The 17830-nt window shown below is 56.4% G+C and overlaps 1 protein-coding gene across 1 annotated transcript in view; it reads left to right on the top strand.

Moving 5' to 3' along the window:
• Positions 1–17830, top strand: part of ADD2 (adducin 2) — a 93074-nt gene that overhangs the window by 46012 nt on the left and 29232 nt on the right. Inside the window, exons 2-6 of the mRNA XM_072768742.1 lie at positions 3390–3505; positions 8787–9000; positions 10368–10506; positions 16777–16928; positions 17306–17386. Coding sequence (XP_072624843.1) covers positions 8818–9000; positions 10368–10506; positions 16777–16928; positions 17306–17386 — 555 coding nt within the window. The 5' untranslated portion in view covers positions 3390–3505; positions 8787–8817. The remainder of the gene's footprint in view (positions 1–3389; positions 3506–8786; positions 9001–10367; positions 10507–16776; positions 16929–17305; positions 17387–17830) is intronic.

The raw sequence follows: 17830 nt of genomic DNA, 5'->3' as shown, positions 1-17830 counted from the left end.
TTCAGGTCCGAGGCTTGGCCGGGAGGCTGTGCTGTGGGGCCGGGGCAGCTGGGCGCCGCCGTGCACCGCGCCTTTGCACCCGGGCTCGGGGCGCTCGGGCCTGTCCTGTTTGGGCAGCGCCCACTGAAGGGGGAGACGGGCCTGCCTGCCCCAGCTCCTCACACAACGTGGGCCCCGTGCTCCTCTTCCAGACCTTCCGCTCCTCGGGAGCCACCAGGAATAACCCGTAGGAGCGCGAGTTCCCACTCCCGTGATTCGTGGCCTGGTCTGCGGGGGACACGGAGGAGAACGGCGGGGTGTGCCCACGTGGGTGCCGTTCCCGGCTGCTCTCCCGGGAGGGCGACAGCGGGACACGCGAGGCGGAGCCTCAGGGCGCCGTTGGGCGAAGAGTCGAGGGTCCCAGGCAGCGGAGGGGCTGCTGGCAGGGGAGGTAAGAGCCCGGCCAGGGGCTGCAGCGACGGCCTGTGGCACCTGTTGTGACCCCCGCTTTGTCCGCCTTTGCCCCTTTCTCCCCGTAACCAGTGCGACCCCGTGACCTTGGATCTGCCCGTCGAGTGGCAGTGGGTCGTGGCACTTCTGCTTCTCAGCAGCCGAGAAGAGCGGCTTGTCACCGAGCAGGAGGCCCGTGCACCAGGGGGCCTGCCACAGGCCCTCCGTTAACGCCCTCGGCTCCCCGTGAGGCCACTGGTCCGCAGCACCTACCGCGAGCCCCCCAGGGACCCCTGGGACCCCAGGGCCCCGCAGTGCGGCCTCAGGAACCGTCAGTGGAGTTCCAGCTCGACTGACATCGGGGCAGCAGGGGCACCAGGTCTGGAGGCAGCTGGGGCACAGGTGCAGGCCCCCCCCCGCCCACCTGCCCGCCCACACCGGGTCATAGCCTGGTGCCGTCAGATAGCGGGTGCAGGGAAGCGGGGAGTAGAGGCGCCATGGGAGCTAAGGGACCGGTGGGGGCGGGGAGGACCTGCTGACCCGAAGGAGAAGGAAATGAGGACGTTCTCCAGGCAGAGGTGAGCTTGGACAAGGCGGGGAGGCAGCCACCGGGTGCCGTCGGGCCCTGGGAATAGCCCAGCGCACCCACGGGAGGCGGCCGGGGTTGGGCAGGCCCTGGGAGACCTACGGGGTGAGGGCCCGGGTCCCTCTCTGCTGGGTGGCAGCCGCAAGGGAAAGACAAAAGCAAGGTCCCCCAGTCGTCCGGTTGGCGATGTGGGGGGGCTTGGGTCTCCGGCACGCAGCATGTGTTGGTTCGAAAAGGCAAATTCAGAATTAAACCTTTATGTTTGGTGGCTGTAAAAAGGATCCGTGTTACAATCTAAATTTGGCTGAATTTCGGCCAGAAGAGCAAGCATCAGCGGGAAGGAAGCACAGGAACGCTGCCCCAGGCGGCGGGAGCCCCGGGTGGGCGCGTGGCAGGGCGGTGACAGCACGGTGGCCCTTCCGGACGGTGACGCGGTTGCGGCAGGGTGCTGAGGCCGCGAGACCGGGGGCCTTGGCGACGGGCGAGGTGTGCCGCGGGAGTGCGGGAGGAGGGGCCGGCTGCGGAGGGGGCCCGGCGCTGGGTCAGGGCTGGCCACCCGCACAGGCCCACCCGCAGTGGCCGGGCGGCACCTGAGTGAGCAAGGGCCCTGAGCGTCGCGGCGCAGTGGGCCACCACCTAGGGCAGCGACCCCGCGCCCGCGCCGCCCTGCAGCCCCGTCCGACGGGACCTGGGAGCAGGGGCCCTGCAGGTCCTGCCCCTGGGAGGTGCCGGGCACCCTGGGCAGGGTGCTGCTTTCTCGTGACCCGGGGCGCCTTGCCTCTCGGCTCTGCCGCAGGTGCACGAACGGCTGGGCGCTAAGCCTGCAGAGCGCGGGGACCTGGGGACGTGGAGCATGATGTGGCCGCTGTGGTCCTGGGGTCCTCGCCCCGCCTGGCCGAGCAAGCAGACCCCGATGGTCGGGGCTCCATGGGGGGTTACGTTTGCCTGATACCCCTCAGCCCTATTTTCATTTTAATAAGGGGGTAATGCTACAACCCAAGGAATGAACCTCTAATAGCAGAATTTTAACAGCAGCTGAGGTCGGGATAGGAGTTAGGGTCCAGTGCATACTGACCTGGGGGACGGGTGCCCGTCTCCGTATGCAGGTGGTGTGGGTCACTCCTGGGGGCAAAAAAATGAGTTCTTTCAGTGGACACAACAAATAGCTCAGACTCTGAGAATCCAGGTCTTGGCAGGTTATGGCCACAGACCTCGCACCCCTGTGGCAGGGGCCGCTGCGGAAGGGCAGGAGCTCGTGCCTCGGGAACGACAGCTCACAAGGCTGCAGGGGCAGTTGGGGGACACGCGTGGCCGCCCCACAACAGACTGGCATCCAGAGGGCCTGCGCCGGAGCGAGCCAGCCTGGAAACGGGGGTGGGCGTGGGACAGAAGCAGCCTCGGGTGGCCGTGACCCCGTTCTAGCTGAAACTAAGGCCCGTGGGAGGGCGACCCCGCCGGCAGCAGGCTCAGCCGAGCGTGGAGAAGAGTCACAGAAGCAACGGGCAGGGCCCTCGGAGAGCTGCGAGCCCAGGACCGGGTCCAGGGGGAGCCCAGCGTGCGTCGGCCGGCCGGGCGGACAGCGGGGCCCCCGCGGGCGCGCAGAGCCTATAGCCCCTCGCACACGCCACGCCTACCGAGACCGGCTCTCCCGGCGCCCGGCCGGTCGGCGAGTCTGCCCAGAGTGGGGGACGCAGCTGAAGTGGCCGGTGAGGAAGGACGGCCGGGGAGCGCCCCGGGGCCGTGTGGGCAGGAGCTGGGGGGCCGCCAGCCGGGGACACAGGCCTCCTCGCTGAGCCCGCGCCCGGCCGAAAGCGCAGAACCATCGCTCGTGTTCCATGTGTCTGAATGTTCTGATGACGAACGTCGTGAAGGGCCGGCCGCGCAGGGTGTGTCCAGCAGTGGCTCATCTCTGTGAACCCCCCGCCCGTGGCCCGTGCCCGTGAAGCCCCCGCGCTGTCCTGCGGCGTGCTGTGTGCCAGGCCGCTCCCGCTTCCTCGGCTGCAGCCGAAATTCTCTCCCACCAGCGGCTGTGCGCTGAGGCTCCTCGTGAAGGGCCGGGGCGCGGAATGGGGCGCCCTATGCCTCCCAGCCTGGCAGCCGAGGGCCTCCGCGCCAAGCGGGATTGTGCATTGTGCTCCCTCGGCCGCGTGGAGAGAGGCCAAGGCTCAGGGGAGGGCTCTCCCAGTTCCTCTCTGAAAAGAACGTCGGCCCTACCTGGGGAGATAATGAAGCCGCCCGTACGGCTCCGTAGACAGGACGGGCTTTGACATCAAATTCCACTTCACGCTCATCTTTAAGAATCTCTCAGCAGCTGATGGGTGAGGAGTGCTGGTGTGGCGGGCAAGACCCTGATACGTGCGCTTGTGTTTTTCAGCCTCCACCCGGATGTTTGAGGTCCTGTAGATGCGGTCGGCGCCCCGAGAGTGAAGCGGGTGCACGGGCCGAGCCCTGAGAAGCCGCAGCCTGGGACAGCGCCGGTCCAGCCTCCTGGTAATTGGTTGGCAGTTTTGGTGGTGATGGGGCGTGAGGCACACTTCTCGGTTGGGTCCGTCTCACCAGGACGAGCCTCCAGGTGCCGGCGGGATTGGGGGACTTGTTGCCGTGAGTCTGAAGGACCTTAGAAGGCACTAGTGCACCCCCCCCCCCGGCAGGGTCCGAGGTCCTCGCACAGCCCCCTTAGTCACCTTCCTCCAAGGAGACGGCGCACCGCCTGCAAGGTGCCCGCCTGCCCGCCTTCCGTCCCGAGCAGCTGCCGCGGGTGCGCCTGTGCGTGGCCCCCTCAGCTAAAATCCCCGCCTCCCGCGGCCCTGCAGGCCCTAGGGAACCAGTTAGGGAACCAGGCTTAGGGCACCGTGGGAACCCAACGGACATCCGGGGACAAGCAGCATCTGGGGCCGGTCAGTCCCAGTGGAGATCCTGACCCCACGTTACCTGCTCGTTACTCCGCTCGTGTCGGGCAAGTTAGCGTCTCTCCCTGAGACCCAGTGTGCCTGTGCCTGTGGACGGTGACGGGGCTGCCCGCCCGCGGAGTGCCCTGGGAGTGACAGTAATCACGGAGACGGTTGCTCGGCGCCCTTGTGTCTCCCGTCCTCTGACGCAAACCGGGCGTCCTGCAGCTCAGCTCGATTCTGACACCCCGCCGGGTGGAGGGCGCACAGTTAACTACGCTGGTTAGCTACAGGTGCACAGTTAACTACCGCTGGTTAGCTGTGGGCACAGTTAACTACTGCTGGTTAGACTTACGGGTGCATAGTTAACTATGCTGGTTAGCTACAGGCACACGGTTAACTACGCTAGTTGTAGGCAAAATCACCAGTAGGAACTGCCCCTGCCTCAGGAGCCACGAGCAGGATCCCCAGGCCACCGCACTTGTCACTCACTTGGCTATAAAGGTGAGGGTTTCCATGCCGCCCTTCCGTCTCTAATTCACTACAACAACGCCAGAACTCAGGGGAGGGACTGCAGTTGTGATTCCAGTTGTATGATGGAGGGGTCAAGTCGGGAACAGCCGATGGAGACAACGCATAGGGCAGGGCGTGGGGAGGGAGGGGATTGGTGCAGAGCTTGTGCGTCCCCTCCTTCTAGAATCTGGGTGTATCACTATCCCAGCTACCACAGGAAGCTCCTTCCAGCCTTGATGTCCAGAGATTTTTAATGGGGAGCTTTATTACTAGTAGGCACAGTTGTTTAAATCATCTGCCACTTGATTTAAAAAAAAATAATTAATCATGAGAAAGAGAGAGGCAGAGAGACAGGCAGAGGGAGGAGCAGGCTCCCTGTGGGGAGCCCAACGCGGGACTCGATCCCAGGACCCCGGGGTCACGCCCTGGGCTGAAGGCAGACGCTCCAGCCCTGAGCCCCCCAGGGGCCCCCATCTGCCATCTGACTGAACTCAACTTCCAACCCCTCCCCCTCTGTCCTCCGTGGCTGGGGATGCGGCTAAGGTTCCAACCTTCTAATCCTGTGCTTGGCCTTTCTTGGTAGCCAGTCTCTCCCTTGAACCATCGAAGGGCCACCGTAAGTCGCCTCATGGGCGTAAATTCAGGTTCAATGCAATGGGCTCATCATGAATAACCAAAGACCCTCCTGACGTCCTTAGGTATTTTAGAAATCCCAAGGCTTTTGGAAGCTCTGCAGGAACTGGGGACGAAGGCCAGATACATTCTTTATGATGTCACACCTGGCCCACCGAGCACTGGCCTCTGATGGTCACCACCCTGCTTGTCCTCTTTTTTGTGATCTCTGGGTTGACGTGTTCCCAGTATCTAATCAGAGAACCAGTCATTCTCGTCGGTCTTTTTCTAGATGCTCAAGATTGAATTAGGTTTTGGGGCTACAACATATAATTACAGTTACTCGGTATGCACCTGTTTACAGTTGAATCACGAGCCTCTTATTGCTCGAGTTCCTAATGCTATGATGATTTTAGCCCCTAAATGACACATAATAAGAGCAAATGCTTAATAGCACTGTTTTGAATACTTCACATACATTAACTCATCTAAATCCTCAGAAGAGCCTAATGAGGTAGCTAAACAGTTCAACCCCCATTTTATACACGGGGGAACCGAGCCACGGAGAGGTTAGGTGACTTGCGCAACGGGATCACATAGCTGCTGCGTGGCATGGTTAAGATTGGAGCTCGTCCTCTTCTTGGTCCGGAGTCCATGCTTTCAACCACAAAGCCGCACGGCACAGAACTTTGGTCTCCTGTGCAACATTTTGGAAGGAAAGGGAGAAGCCCAAAAGGATGCCTCTGGCCCGTAAAGCCGAAGGCTGCTTTTCCGTGGCCGCCGTTGTCATGCTGAGGGGGTCAGGGCTTCCATCTCCTGCCCCCTACCCATTGGAGCATCTCTGGAGTGACCTGCTTGGGTTGGACTCTAAGAAGCGAAGGCAGGCCTGGGGGCCGGGGGGCATGGGCTCCTGTCCAGCAGGACCTGAACTTCCTTGTAGGATCCTTGTGCTTCAGGGAGGGGAATGCGACTTCAGCCTCCACGGACCCATTCCTGAGAATGCAGCCATTCCAGGGGGGAGGAAAGAGGGCCAGCCTTCTCCACCTGAATAGAAAGGATTTAGGCCAGGAAGGCTCAGTACCAGGCTGTGCGGGCCAAAATGATCCGAGCCCCAGAGACTCAGAGGGTTCAGGTGGCTCTGGAGCTGGTGGGACCTGGAGTCGTAAGGAACACAGGGAGCTCATCCCCGTGTGTGTATCCATTGTACCTCCTGGGAGAGGCTGCCTGCCTGTTTTTTAAAAAAAAAACATTGAAGATTGGGGCTACAGAAGTGATATAATTAAAATGGGGGGGCAGTGCCCCTGGGAAAATGTCCGCGGGGCTCTCTGCCCAGGAGATCTGGATGGAGCCTGCATGTCTGCACAGCTCTGATGCAGTCCCGTCGTTTTTGTCCTTGCAACCCCTTGTTGCCTCTCGTTGTGGGAGCAGGCCGGGGGCATGGTGGAGGTGAAGGATTCGTGACTCACTCCACACACGTGGGCCTGACTTGAACCTGCAAAGCAAATGTTAGGGGGTCGTGTGTGTCCTTGGCAGCTGCCCAGTCGGCATCTGGCTGGAGGGAGAGGCCCCGGGGGTGGGGAGGCGAGGATGCAGGAGAAGGTCTCTCGCTCTGGGAAGCCTAGATCCTCCATCCTTCTGCATTTTCTACGTGAATCTGTCTCTCTCCGTAGAGTGTAGAGCTGGAAGGGGTCCCAGGGTTTATTCTGTTCTTTCCCTCATTTAGGGATGGAAAAATGAGACCCACAGAGGGAAATTACCACTTGCTCAAGGCCGTGCAGCTAGAGAATGAGCGACTGAGGGTGACAGTGTAGACTCAGACTTCTAGTCCGGAGCTAACTGCCCTGGGAACATCCCTGATGGACTCAGTGATTCTCTCCACTGGGATGAAGAATCTGCCTTGAATGTCACTAAGTACATCTTCAGCCATTCTAGCAACCTGCCGTATCTGTTTTACACTTTTCTTTAGAGAATTTTTTTGCTTTTGGGGTTTTTTGGCTGCCACTTCCAGAAGCTGCCTCCCCCACACTCCACCACTCACAGGCAAATATTTCGTCTGCAGGAGCAGTAGGCAGGGCGCCGGGTAGGGGAGAGCCGGTGAGGGCATCCATAAGGAAATGAGTAACTGGCGAAAGAACGGAGACGTCGTGGCTCGGCAAACTCGCAAAAGCAGGTTGTGGTGGCATTTGGGGAACGCGTGCTGTCCCAGGACAAGTGTGTGGTGGCAGGTGGTCCCTGGAGTCGGACGACAGGGCCGGGACAGCCATGAGAAGTGGCACCTGCCAGTGGAATTAGAAGGTGACGTTTGTGCCGTCTCTGGCTGGCTCGCTAAATGGCCAACACCCGGAATGGGTGCCTTCCATCACGTGGCACGGCTATTAACGTCTGGCCAGGGGTATTTCAACTCTGGCTGCCTCTTGGAATCACCCAGGGGGCTTTTAAAAATCCTGATGTCCAGGTCACACCCCCGGCTAATAACATTAAAATCCGTGATATCAGTATCTTGAACCGTTCCCCAGTGGATTCCAACATGCTCCTCGGTTTAAGAGCCACTGCTCCAGGCCAAGGGTTCGGGCCATTAGCTGAGGGATCTGTACGTGCTCCCTCCCTGGACTTTGCTATTTGCTCTTCCCCGAAAGGGGCAAATAGGAAGGAAGGAAAGAAGGAAGGAGGGAGGGAGGGAGGGAAAATGAAAGGAGAGGGAAAGGAAGGAAGGTCATCTGAGTGTTCTGGGCTGATGGGGGGCGGACCCCCAGCTCTCCTGTCACCTGGCGCTTCGCCCCAGCTGCCCCACTCAGAGGGGCTGTAAGGTGGAGGGAGGGCGGAGCCCCCTGCCCCGGGGTGTGCTTTCCTGGCTGCCGCAAGGCCTCTTGCGTGATGACCTGCTGCCAGCAATGAAGGTCAAGGTTTGGGCGAACAGGATGGGCCGAGGGGGAAGAGCAGGTTGGGACGGGAGGCGGGAGGGGGCAGGCAGCAGTGCTCCAGCAGGACAGGAGAGCACCCGCCTCCTGTGGAGTGAGGGGGAGGGCAGGGTGGGGACGGGAGCCAGGTGTGCCAGCCCCCGACGCCCTCGCTGGCATCTCCACTCGTCTTCAAAAGCTCATCCTCGTCCAGTCAAGAACTGCTCGTCGTCCCCTGAGAGGGGATCACGCAGCAGGGAGGAGGCCAGTGCCCTGGAAGGTCTAGCGGGGCCCACACGACACGGCAGGACACAGGAAGGGAGCGGGTGTGGCCCGAGCCGCAGCCGGGAGGTGGAGGCTGGACGTGCAGCTTCTCCAACGGGCTCCCGTGGAGTCCGAGAACATTCCTTCCCTCGCCAGCAGGCCCTGAAAGAAGCACACTTGCGAGGGAAAACCTAGGGGTCCCGGCCGCGTCCCCAAGGCCGCCCTGGCCCTCACATGGGTCCGGCGATTGTCCCTGTGTGTGTGCTGACCCCCGGGGCACAGCCTCGCACTCCGGGCACGCGTCACAGGCGTGCTCCACTCGTGCACTCGCTTGCACGGGGTGACAGGCAGCAGGGCAGGGGTGATGGGCAGTAGGGCAGGAGGTAGCGGGCAGCAGGGCAGGAGTGATGGGAGTAGGGCAGTGGTGTCCCCAGCAGCAGGGCAGGGGGTGGCGGGCAGCAGGGCAGGGTATGGCGGGCAGCAGGGCGGGGGTGGCCCCGGCAGGTGCTAGCGCCCGCTGGACGCTCCGGGCCCGCAGGGGTGCAGCGCTGCTGCAGGTGCCGGGCGGACCGGGAGCAGCCTCCGCCTCCTCCGCAGGCTTCCAGGCTTCGGCTCGCGCGCCAGGACCATGAGTGAGGACGCCGTCCCCGACGCCGCGTCCCCGCCGCCCCCGCAGGGCCCGCAGTACTTCGACCGCTTTCCCGACGATGACCCCGAGTACCTGCGCCTCCGCAGCCGCGCCGCAGACCTGCGGCAGGACTTCAGCCTGATGGAGCAGAAGAAGCGCGTCACCATGATCCTGCAGAGCCCGGTGAGTGGGGCGGCCCGGGGGCGGGGGCAGGGGAGCGGCCGGCCCTCTGGCTGACCTGCAGGGTCGCCCCCTTCCACTGGCTCCCCGTCTGGCCGATCTCAGCCCGGGAGCAGGCCGGGCCTGGCCCCGTGGGTGTTTGCTAGCTCCCTAGTCGGCTGGACGGCAAAAACCTGGTTTGTGCGCAGGCAGCTTGGCCAGGTGCCGGAGGGGTGGGTCTGACAGGGGCCCTGCCTCAGTTTCCCGCTTTCCCCGAGTTAGCGAGCCGACAGGGATGTTGGGTACCCGGGGCCCACGGGGCGCAGGGGGGAGGCTGGGAGCCTGCGTGTTCCATCACCACGAGGACCTCCCGGCGGGGCAGTAAGGTTGACGTGCGGGGGCAGAGGTCAAAGGCGTCAAAGGGGTCTGGAAGCACCTAGACGCTGAGAGTGGGGGGCGGGGGCCATGGGCCAGGGAAAGGGGGGCGAGCGGTTGCCCTGCCAGGGCTCACCCCTGCCTGCGATCCGTGGGCACCTGCGCGGCGCCAACACAGAGCTCGTCCTCGAGCAGGTGGTGCCCCGGGAGCAAAGCAGGGGCTCAATGGACCAGGAGGGGTGGGGTGGAGCTGGTCCCCAGGCACCATGTGGTCCTCGGCCCGGGGCGCTCAGGGTGGAGCAGGCGTCTCTGTCCCCACTGGGCCTCGGGAGACAGGACTGTGGGCGGGCTGGGTGTGACCGTGGTCAGGGCGCCCAGTGAGCGCGAGGCCCAGGCCTTGGTGGCAGGGGGCCTGCGAGGAGCGGGGCACGCGGTACTGAAGGCGGCGATGCCAGGGCGGGAGGAGAGGGCGCCCAGCTGGTACCGACCGGGTCTCGGCTCTTGGCCGGGCCCTTCCTCAGCCCCGTGTGGCTCCGCCGGGTGGGCAGGAGGCACAGCCTTAGGGCAGCAGGACGTGGGGGGGCGGGAGCCGTGGGGAGCACAGCGAATCCTTCCGTGTCCCGGGAACCTGGGGTCCCGAGAGCCCGGGCAGAGCTGGCGCCGGGGCCGCACGCCGTTCCGTTCAGCTCTGCCGTCTGACACGGCTCTCGGTGACTGAAGCGAGGCCCTGCGTGTCTGATGGCAGAGGCGTGGGGGGCGTGGGGGGTCGGTTGGGTGGGCGGGACCCGGGAAGGACCTGGAGCCTGAATTTCTGGACAGAGGGAGCAACAGGGGCCTTCCCCGACAGCAGCTGGGAGGGTGGGGCTCCTGAGGTCCCCGTGGGTTCCCGGTGCCGTCTGAGGCCCAGGGGCCCTGTGAGCCCTGGTCCAGTTGACCTGGGGCAGGGGCGGCTCCTGGAGGGGCCGGGAGCCTCCCCATAGAGCCACCAGGAGGACCAGCGCCTCCGCCCGCTTCAGTCTTTCAGGGAGGAGCTGGAAGGCCTCATCCAGGAGCAGATGAAGAAGGGCAACAACTCCTCCAACATCTGGGCCCTGCGGCAGATCGCGGACTTCATGGCCAGCACCTCGCACGCCGTCTTCCCGGCATCTTCCATGAGTACGTGGGAGCTGGGGAGCTGCCAGGAGCAGGGGTGGAGGAAGCGAGGTGGGGAAGGGCGGGTGGGTGGCCAGGGGCCAGGGCATGGGAAGACCCACAGGGGAGTCACCCCTGATGCCCAGAAGTCGGGGGCGGGGCTCACGGGGAAGTCTCTAGTTCTGTTGGGGGAGGGGGCAGGACGACTTGGTGCCACTGTTCTGAGAGGCAGAGCAGCCCAAGTGTGACTCCGTGTCCCCCTTCGTCCGTGGGTCACGTGAAAGGGGGGGCTTTGCAGCTGGAAGTCTCTTACGGGGCCTCTGCTTGAGGACCGGGGTGCAGAGAGGGTCCGGCCGCCGACCCCCACCCCATGCAGAACCGAAGGAGGGTCCTCGCGTGCTAGCGGCAGCCCCTGACTCACACCCCTTCCTCGGTGCCCGGGAGCCGCTGCCGGGCAGGTGGCAGGTGGGGGGGGTCGCAACCCCCTGGACAGGCCAACCGGACTCCGCAGCCAGGCCCGGGCATGACACCCTCTTCTTGGGTCCGAAGCTCTGCCCACAGCCTTGAAGGAACAAACACACTATCCCGCAATCGCACAGATACAGGATTGCGATCAGAAATCAGGAAAATAACGAGGAAAGGGGGGAAATTACAATCAGGGTCCTGTGTTCTTTCAACCAAGAAATGACTATTTTCAATATCTTGGTGCATATCCTTCCTGCCTTTTTCTCTTAACACGCATAGATGAGGGAAACAAGAATGGAATCACATTATTCACGTAAATTGGGTAGCTTTAACGCATCTCGACTGATTTTCCACACGGTAGAACATCATTCTGTAATAAAGGGTTGGTGAGGCTGTGCGGTCCTATAGCGTGATCGAATGTGCCGTAGCTTATTTAACCAGATTCCCGTTTTTAGGCTTTTAGGTTATTTACAACTTTTTGCTCTTACGAACAACGATACAGTAAATCCTTTCATTTATTCTATGACCATTTTCTAAAGATAAATTACTGGAATTAGAATCGTTGCATTCAAGTATTCGCATGTTTTAAAGATGTGAACGCGTAATGCCAAATTACCCCGGAGAAGCGCGGAACCAGCTCACGCTCCCACCAGCGCCGTGGAGCGCCCTTTCCTCCATCTTCATTGCAGTACGAATTATACTATTCGTTTCATCCTCCTGATTTGATAGGCGAAAAATAATACTTTTTAATGTGCATTTATTTGATCACTAATGAGATTAGATACATTTTCACACTGTGATGATTTTTTTTTGTAGTAAATTGCCTGATGGCATTCCTTGCCAGTTTTCCTACTTGCATATTCTTTTCTTACGGGTTTTTAAATCTTTATAAAGTGGAACTAGTTCCCTATTACCTGTCAAATATATTGCAATTTTTTTCCAGTTCCTCTTTTGCCTTTTTTGTTCATGTTTTTATATTGTAGAACTCTTTAATTTCCATATAGCTGAATCCTTGGTTACTTTTCATTGTGCACTCAGAAACACCTTCCCCAAGTTTTATCATCTCATGGGACAAATAGCCTTATTTATTTTTTTAAAGATTTATTTATTTATTCATGAGAGACACAGAGAGAGGCAGAGACACAGACAGAGGGCTCCCTGCAGGGAGCCCAGTGCGGGACTCGATCCCGGGACCCCGGGGTCACGACCTGAGCTGAAGGCAGTTGCTCAACCGCTGAGCCCCCCAGGTGTCCCTGCCTTAATTATTCTTAAAAATAACTTAAGAATGATTTTGTTAAGTCCCCTCCCCACCCCCAGTATACCTCAAAAATTCCCTATTGGGATTTTGATTGGGATTATTTTAAATAAATAGATTAATTTGGTGGAGAATTTATAAATTTATAATTTTATATTAGAATATAAGCTCCATGGGGAAAAGATACTTGTATGTTCTGTTCATTGCTATATCCTAGAATAGTGTCCTGGACTTAGAAAAGTAGCTGGCACAGAGTAGGGGTTTTAAAAATATTTGCACAAATGAATTTTAAGTCTGTTCAAAAATGATGTATGCCGTCTATTTATTTGCCTTTTTAAAAAATGTCCATTTAGAAAAGGTTAGTCGTTATTTTTTTTCTTATTTTATTTTATTATTTTCTATTTTATTTTATTTTCTTATTTATATTAGAAAAAGGTTAATCGTTTTTCTATTTTATTATTTTATTTTCTTATTTGTATTAGAAAAGGTTAGCCGTTATTTTCTTATGGTCTCTACTGATTTCTTATTAAGTTTATCCTGGAAATTTTATATAACTTTGTTATTTTAAATGATTTTTTCCTCCATTCAGCTTTCTGGTTATAGCCGTCTTCCAGGGAAAGTAGGTTCTTGTTGCACTCTTAAGTTCTAATAGCTTCTCTTGGGTATTGTATCTCGAAAAATCACATGACCTGCAAATAATGGTCATTTTCAATCCTTTATTCCAACATTCACCCTTTGGTTTCTTTTTCTGCTTTTCTCACTGCATCCATTACAACTCTCAGAACAACGTTTAATAATAGATTAGAGAGTAATCATCCTTGTCTGGTTTCTGACTTTAATAGAAATCCTTTATCACAAGAGTTTGAGTTCGTTATATTGAGGAAGTATCTTTTCATTCCGGTTCAATATGAGTTCTTCTCAGAAATGGATGTTGAATTTTATAAAATGCATTTTGGGCATTTATTGATTTTTCTTTCTTTGAACTATTGATATGATGAATTATATTAATAGATTTCTGCATATCGAACTCTTTTTTTCATTCCTGAAATCAGTCATTCCTGGTCTTGATGCATTCTTTTGAAAATACTCTTCTAGATTTGGTTTGCTAGGCGTTTATTCAGGATTTTGCATATTCATGAATGAGATTGGTCAGAAATTCACTTTTTGTGCAGTCTTCATTTAGTATTGGTATTTAGGCTGTAACTTCATAAGATAAGTCAGAGTGATCCCCACCCTTCTCTTTGTCCTGATGGATTTTAAATAAGATAGGAAGTCTCTCTTCCTTGGAGATTTATTATTTACTTGTAAAGCCATCCAGATCTGGAACATTTTTGATAACATTATTTTTCTCAGTTTCATCTAGGGTTTTTAAAAAACTTATTTTGCTGCTGCTTGAGTAAATTTTGACTATATGTTTTAAATAATCCATTTCATGGAGATTTTCAAAATTATTAGAGTGATTTACAATATTCTACCATTTAAACTTTCTGCTGTAAATGAGATGACATCCTCTTCTCATCCCTGGTGTTGTGTATTCCTTCGTTCTTTTATGGCCAATCCAGATGTTGGTTTATTCATAGATGTTCTCACTTAAGCCAATTCTTGGATTTCTATATTGGTTCTACTAATTTTTTAGTTTCCCAATTCACTGATTTTGTTTTTTTCTATTCACTAATTCTTTTCCATAACTTTTCTTTGGTTTATTTTTAGTTTTTATAGGGTAGAATAAAATGGATGCTTTATTTTCATTTTTAATTCAATAATAAAGACATTTTAGGCTATGGATTTTTTTCTCTGAGTGTAAGTTTGGTCTTATCCCGGGCATCTTGACACAATATTTCCTTTATTGTTAATTTCTAGATAGCTTGGAGTTGCCGTTTTGATTTTATTTTGTTCTAAGAACTCTCTGAGAATGAGTTTTCTCATTTCCCAGCGGTTGAATTTGTATTTTTTTCAGGGCCTGTTGATAACATCTGTCTTTATTGCATTGTGTTTGGAAAATGTGGTCTATTTAACGTCTGTGTTGAGGATTTATTGAGATTTTTCTCTGTAGCCTAATAATATCATTTTTAAATGATATGCAAATATAGACTCTATCTCCAGGGCATAATATTTCATCTGTATCTTCATTTTTTTTATTTTGTAAAAAATGAGAGTTGTGTTTCTTCCACTGCATATTTAATTACTGTTCGTTTCTCTTTGTATTTCTAGTAGCTTTTGCTTTGTATCTTGATGAAATTACTTATATATGTAAGTGGTCTTTATAGCTATAGCTTCTTTATGGATCATACGTTTAGTTCCTGTAGAACGACCGACGCGGCGGCCCTCCCGCCATGGGCTCTGCTGCCTGGCTTTGTCTGGGGGGCGTTTGCCTTGGCTCTTCCTCCCTTCTTGCTACCAAGGGTGAATATTCCAGAAGGATATGGCTTTCCCTCATTTCCACTTTGATAATAATATTGTAACCTCTGTTTATTTCTGGGGCCTACTTTTGATGCTTCTTTTCCGTTTACCTGCCTCGTGTCACTTTAGTCTCATCCGTTGGCAGACCTCCGATAGCGTTGCCTCCTGGCATTTATTTCCATATCAGAGAAATCTGAAACAGCCTATTTTTTTTTTTTTTTTTTTTTGTTCCTTTTGGTAGATGTTGGTGCCTTTTCCCCTTTATCCTCGTATTTCAGAAATGTGCCGGGAAGCATATAATTGCAAGCCTTTTCTCTTTATGGACGCTCCCCTCTGGAATGTAGTAAATCCTTATAATTCACGCAGGTCTGTTTCCAGCTCAGAAGTCGTTCCCGTGGGGCCGGTGCGGGATCTGAATGTGTCTCCCTCCGGCCTGTGTCTCCCGCCGCGCTCCCTTTCTTCCTCATCGTTTTCATGTCTCTGCCTTTATGCTCTTTCTTCTGAGAGAGAAGCGGAGCCGAGCAGCATCCCCACTGCCCCCACCAGCTCTGGCGGGAAGACAGTGGGGTGCCTGGACGTGGAATGAGCCGTGGGGGCGTCTGAACCCGGACGCGAAGCGGGGAAGGTCCAAGAGTCGGGAGTTCAAGCACAGATCGGTTGTTCTTTGTTCAGCTCCGTTTGCCTTAGGATTTTGCGGCCGTTTTGTGTTTTTATTTGGGTTTCTCTTTTGCAATAGTGTGTCCTTCAGTCTTAGCGCTCTTTGGGGTGGTTAGGGAGTTTTCAGCTTTTTCTGTGTTTTCCTGGATCCCTTGAGTAAATGGCTTGGTGGGCTCCGAGTCATCAGCCTGCGCTCAGTCGGCTTAGCTTTTGTGAGGCTGCTCAGAATAAGCTTCTCTCTCTCAAAACCCCGAGAGCAGGGGCTCGGGGAGGCCTGTGGAGCCTTCTAGTCTCTCCTCCCACCTGGGTGTGCGGGGGGCAGGGGGACACCGACAGGGGACGTGGGACACAATGATGGGGCTTTGGACCCATCCTGGCTTCCTGGCGCCCTGGGCCTCCACAGCTATTTGTAAGAGAAGGACTTGAAGCAGTCGGGGTCCGAAGACCCTCCCAAGGACAGCTCCCCGGCCTGGCTGTGTCAGGGGGTCACGCTCCCGTACACCTGCCTGTGGCTGCGAGGGGGGCCGAGGGCCCAAGCAAAGAGCCCACCGGAGCTGGAGGCAGAGCGGAGGGAGGGATCCCGCCCGGGCTGATTCCAGCTGGAAAGTGTTGACTTTGGAATTCCGTTGTTGTTATTTTTGCCGGTTCAGCTGAGCCTCTGGACCACTTGTCTCTGTTTCCCGTCAACCATGGTCAGTAGGCGCGTCCCTGGAGGTGTCTCTCCGCCGCGGACACGGGCTCGGTGGCGACATGCCCGCCCTGCAGGCCCAGCAGCCCCTGCCCTGCATCCCCGCAGACCAGCTCGTCATTTCCGCGGGTGGCAAAGGTGGCAGGGAGCTCACTGAGGCAGTAGAAGCGTCGAAAGGGCACTTAACCCCTGACGCTTTGGGGGGATGTCGGGAGAGGCAGCACCAGCGGCTCCCAGCCTGACATCATCTTAAGCCAGAACCGTTTCCTGTTGATGCTTCCATTGGTTTCTAGACACTGACTAGAGGGAAGTGCGGGGCTCAGACACCTCTCACGCCTTCCAGGGGCCTGCACGGAGCCGTCATCGTTTTGACAAGTTATGCTACGTGGTCTAGTTCTTTTTTTTTTTACGTGGTCTAGTTTAAAACAGGCCGATAAGCAGGCCTACTGCTTGGCGGCATCTTCACCAAAACCAGCTTCTGAAACGGACCCGCGCCTCCGCTCGGGACCTACTCTTCCTTTCTTCGGTGCCCATCTTTATCGGGAGCTTGGCCTTCCGAGAACCCTTCATTCTGTGGTTTGAATCTGGCCATGATTTTTGGCCAAAAGCAACGCCATTTTTCTCTGAATAAGCAGAAGACTTTCTCGGGCACAATACCCCCGGGATGAGGGTCAGAGAATATTTAATTCCCCGCCTGCAGACGCCTCTTGTGCAGTGGACGTGCCAGTGCGAATTCAGAGAGGGCGAGGGCGAGGGCGAGGGCGAGGAGGGACGGGGCACACAGCAGCCCTGGCCTGAGCGGCCCCGTCCCCACCCTGTTTCCCCGCAGCCTTCTCCATGATGACGCCCATCAATGACCTCCACACGGCCGACTCCTTGAACCTGGCCAAGGGGGAGCGGCTCATGCGGTGCAAGATCAGCAGCGTCTACCGTCTCCTCGACCTCTACGGCTGGGCCCAGCTGAGTGACACCTATGTCACAGTGAGCACAGCATCTGGGCGGGGTGGGCACCACCCGCGGGAGAGCTCCTGCCCACTGCGTGGCCACGCACTGGGCCTCCCAAGGTTTCTAACCAGTGCTCACCTTTCCTGGGGCCCCCGCCCTGGATAAGGAGCTGGGAACCCCTGGATCCTATTCCTGGGGCCACCCTTGACCATTGGGGAGTCCTCGTGTCATCCGTTGCCACGGTTCCAAATGAAGGCTAGGTCCTCTCCATCTCTCCGGTGCTGGGGGAAGATGAGGGTTCTTTTGAGTGAATTTTGGGTGCCATGGACTCAGGGGAGGAGGGCATTCAGGCAGCGTGTCCCAGGAATGACCCTCCCCCTCCTTGCCACTGAAAACGCGTGTTTTCCCTCCAGCTGAGAGTCAGCAAGGAGCAAGATCACTTCCTCATTAGCCCCAAGGGAGTTTCTTGCAGTGAGGTCACCGCGTCCAGCCTGGTACGTATAGTCCAGCGTCGCGCGGTCCGTTCCTTACACGAAAGCAGCCTTCGAGGACGGGTCATTTCCAGATCGGCCACTGCCCTCCTGCTCCTCGTGGAGCTCGCGCTCTGGTCTCGCACGTCATCCCAAAGCATAGCACACCCCAACCGTGAGGCCAAGTGTGAGGTGCAGGTAGCACGTCGGAGTAGGGGGTAGGGGGAGGAGATGGGCCTGGGGTCGGACCCCAAAGTCTGAGAGTTGAGGAATAAAGTCTGCAAAATACTGGAAAGTCTGCAAAGTCTGCATTGGGGAATATCTTAGAACAACAGCCAGTGCTTTGTCTCCAAGCAGAGCAAGAGTCGCCTAGTGCCGGTGCCATTAGCAATAGTTTCTAGGGTCCCTTTGGGTTCTCTTGCTCCTTTTAGGTACAGTAGGAAGAAGCTTCCAGATCAGGAAAGATTC

Source organism: Canis lupus, chromosome 11 (genome assembly GCF_048164855.1).
Source record: "Canis lupus baileyi chromosome 11, mCanLup2.hap1, whole genome shotgun sequence".
NCBI classification, from domain to species: domain Eukaryota; kingdom Metazoa; phylum Chordata; class Mammalia; order Carnivora; family Canidae; genus Canis; species Canis lupus.
This window is presented reverse-complemented; position numbering and strand designations above follow the sequence as displayed.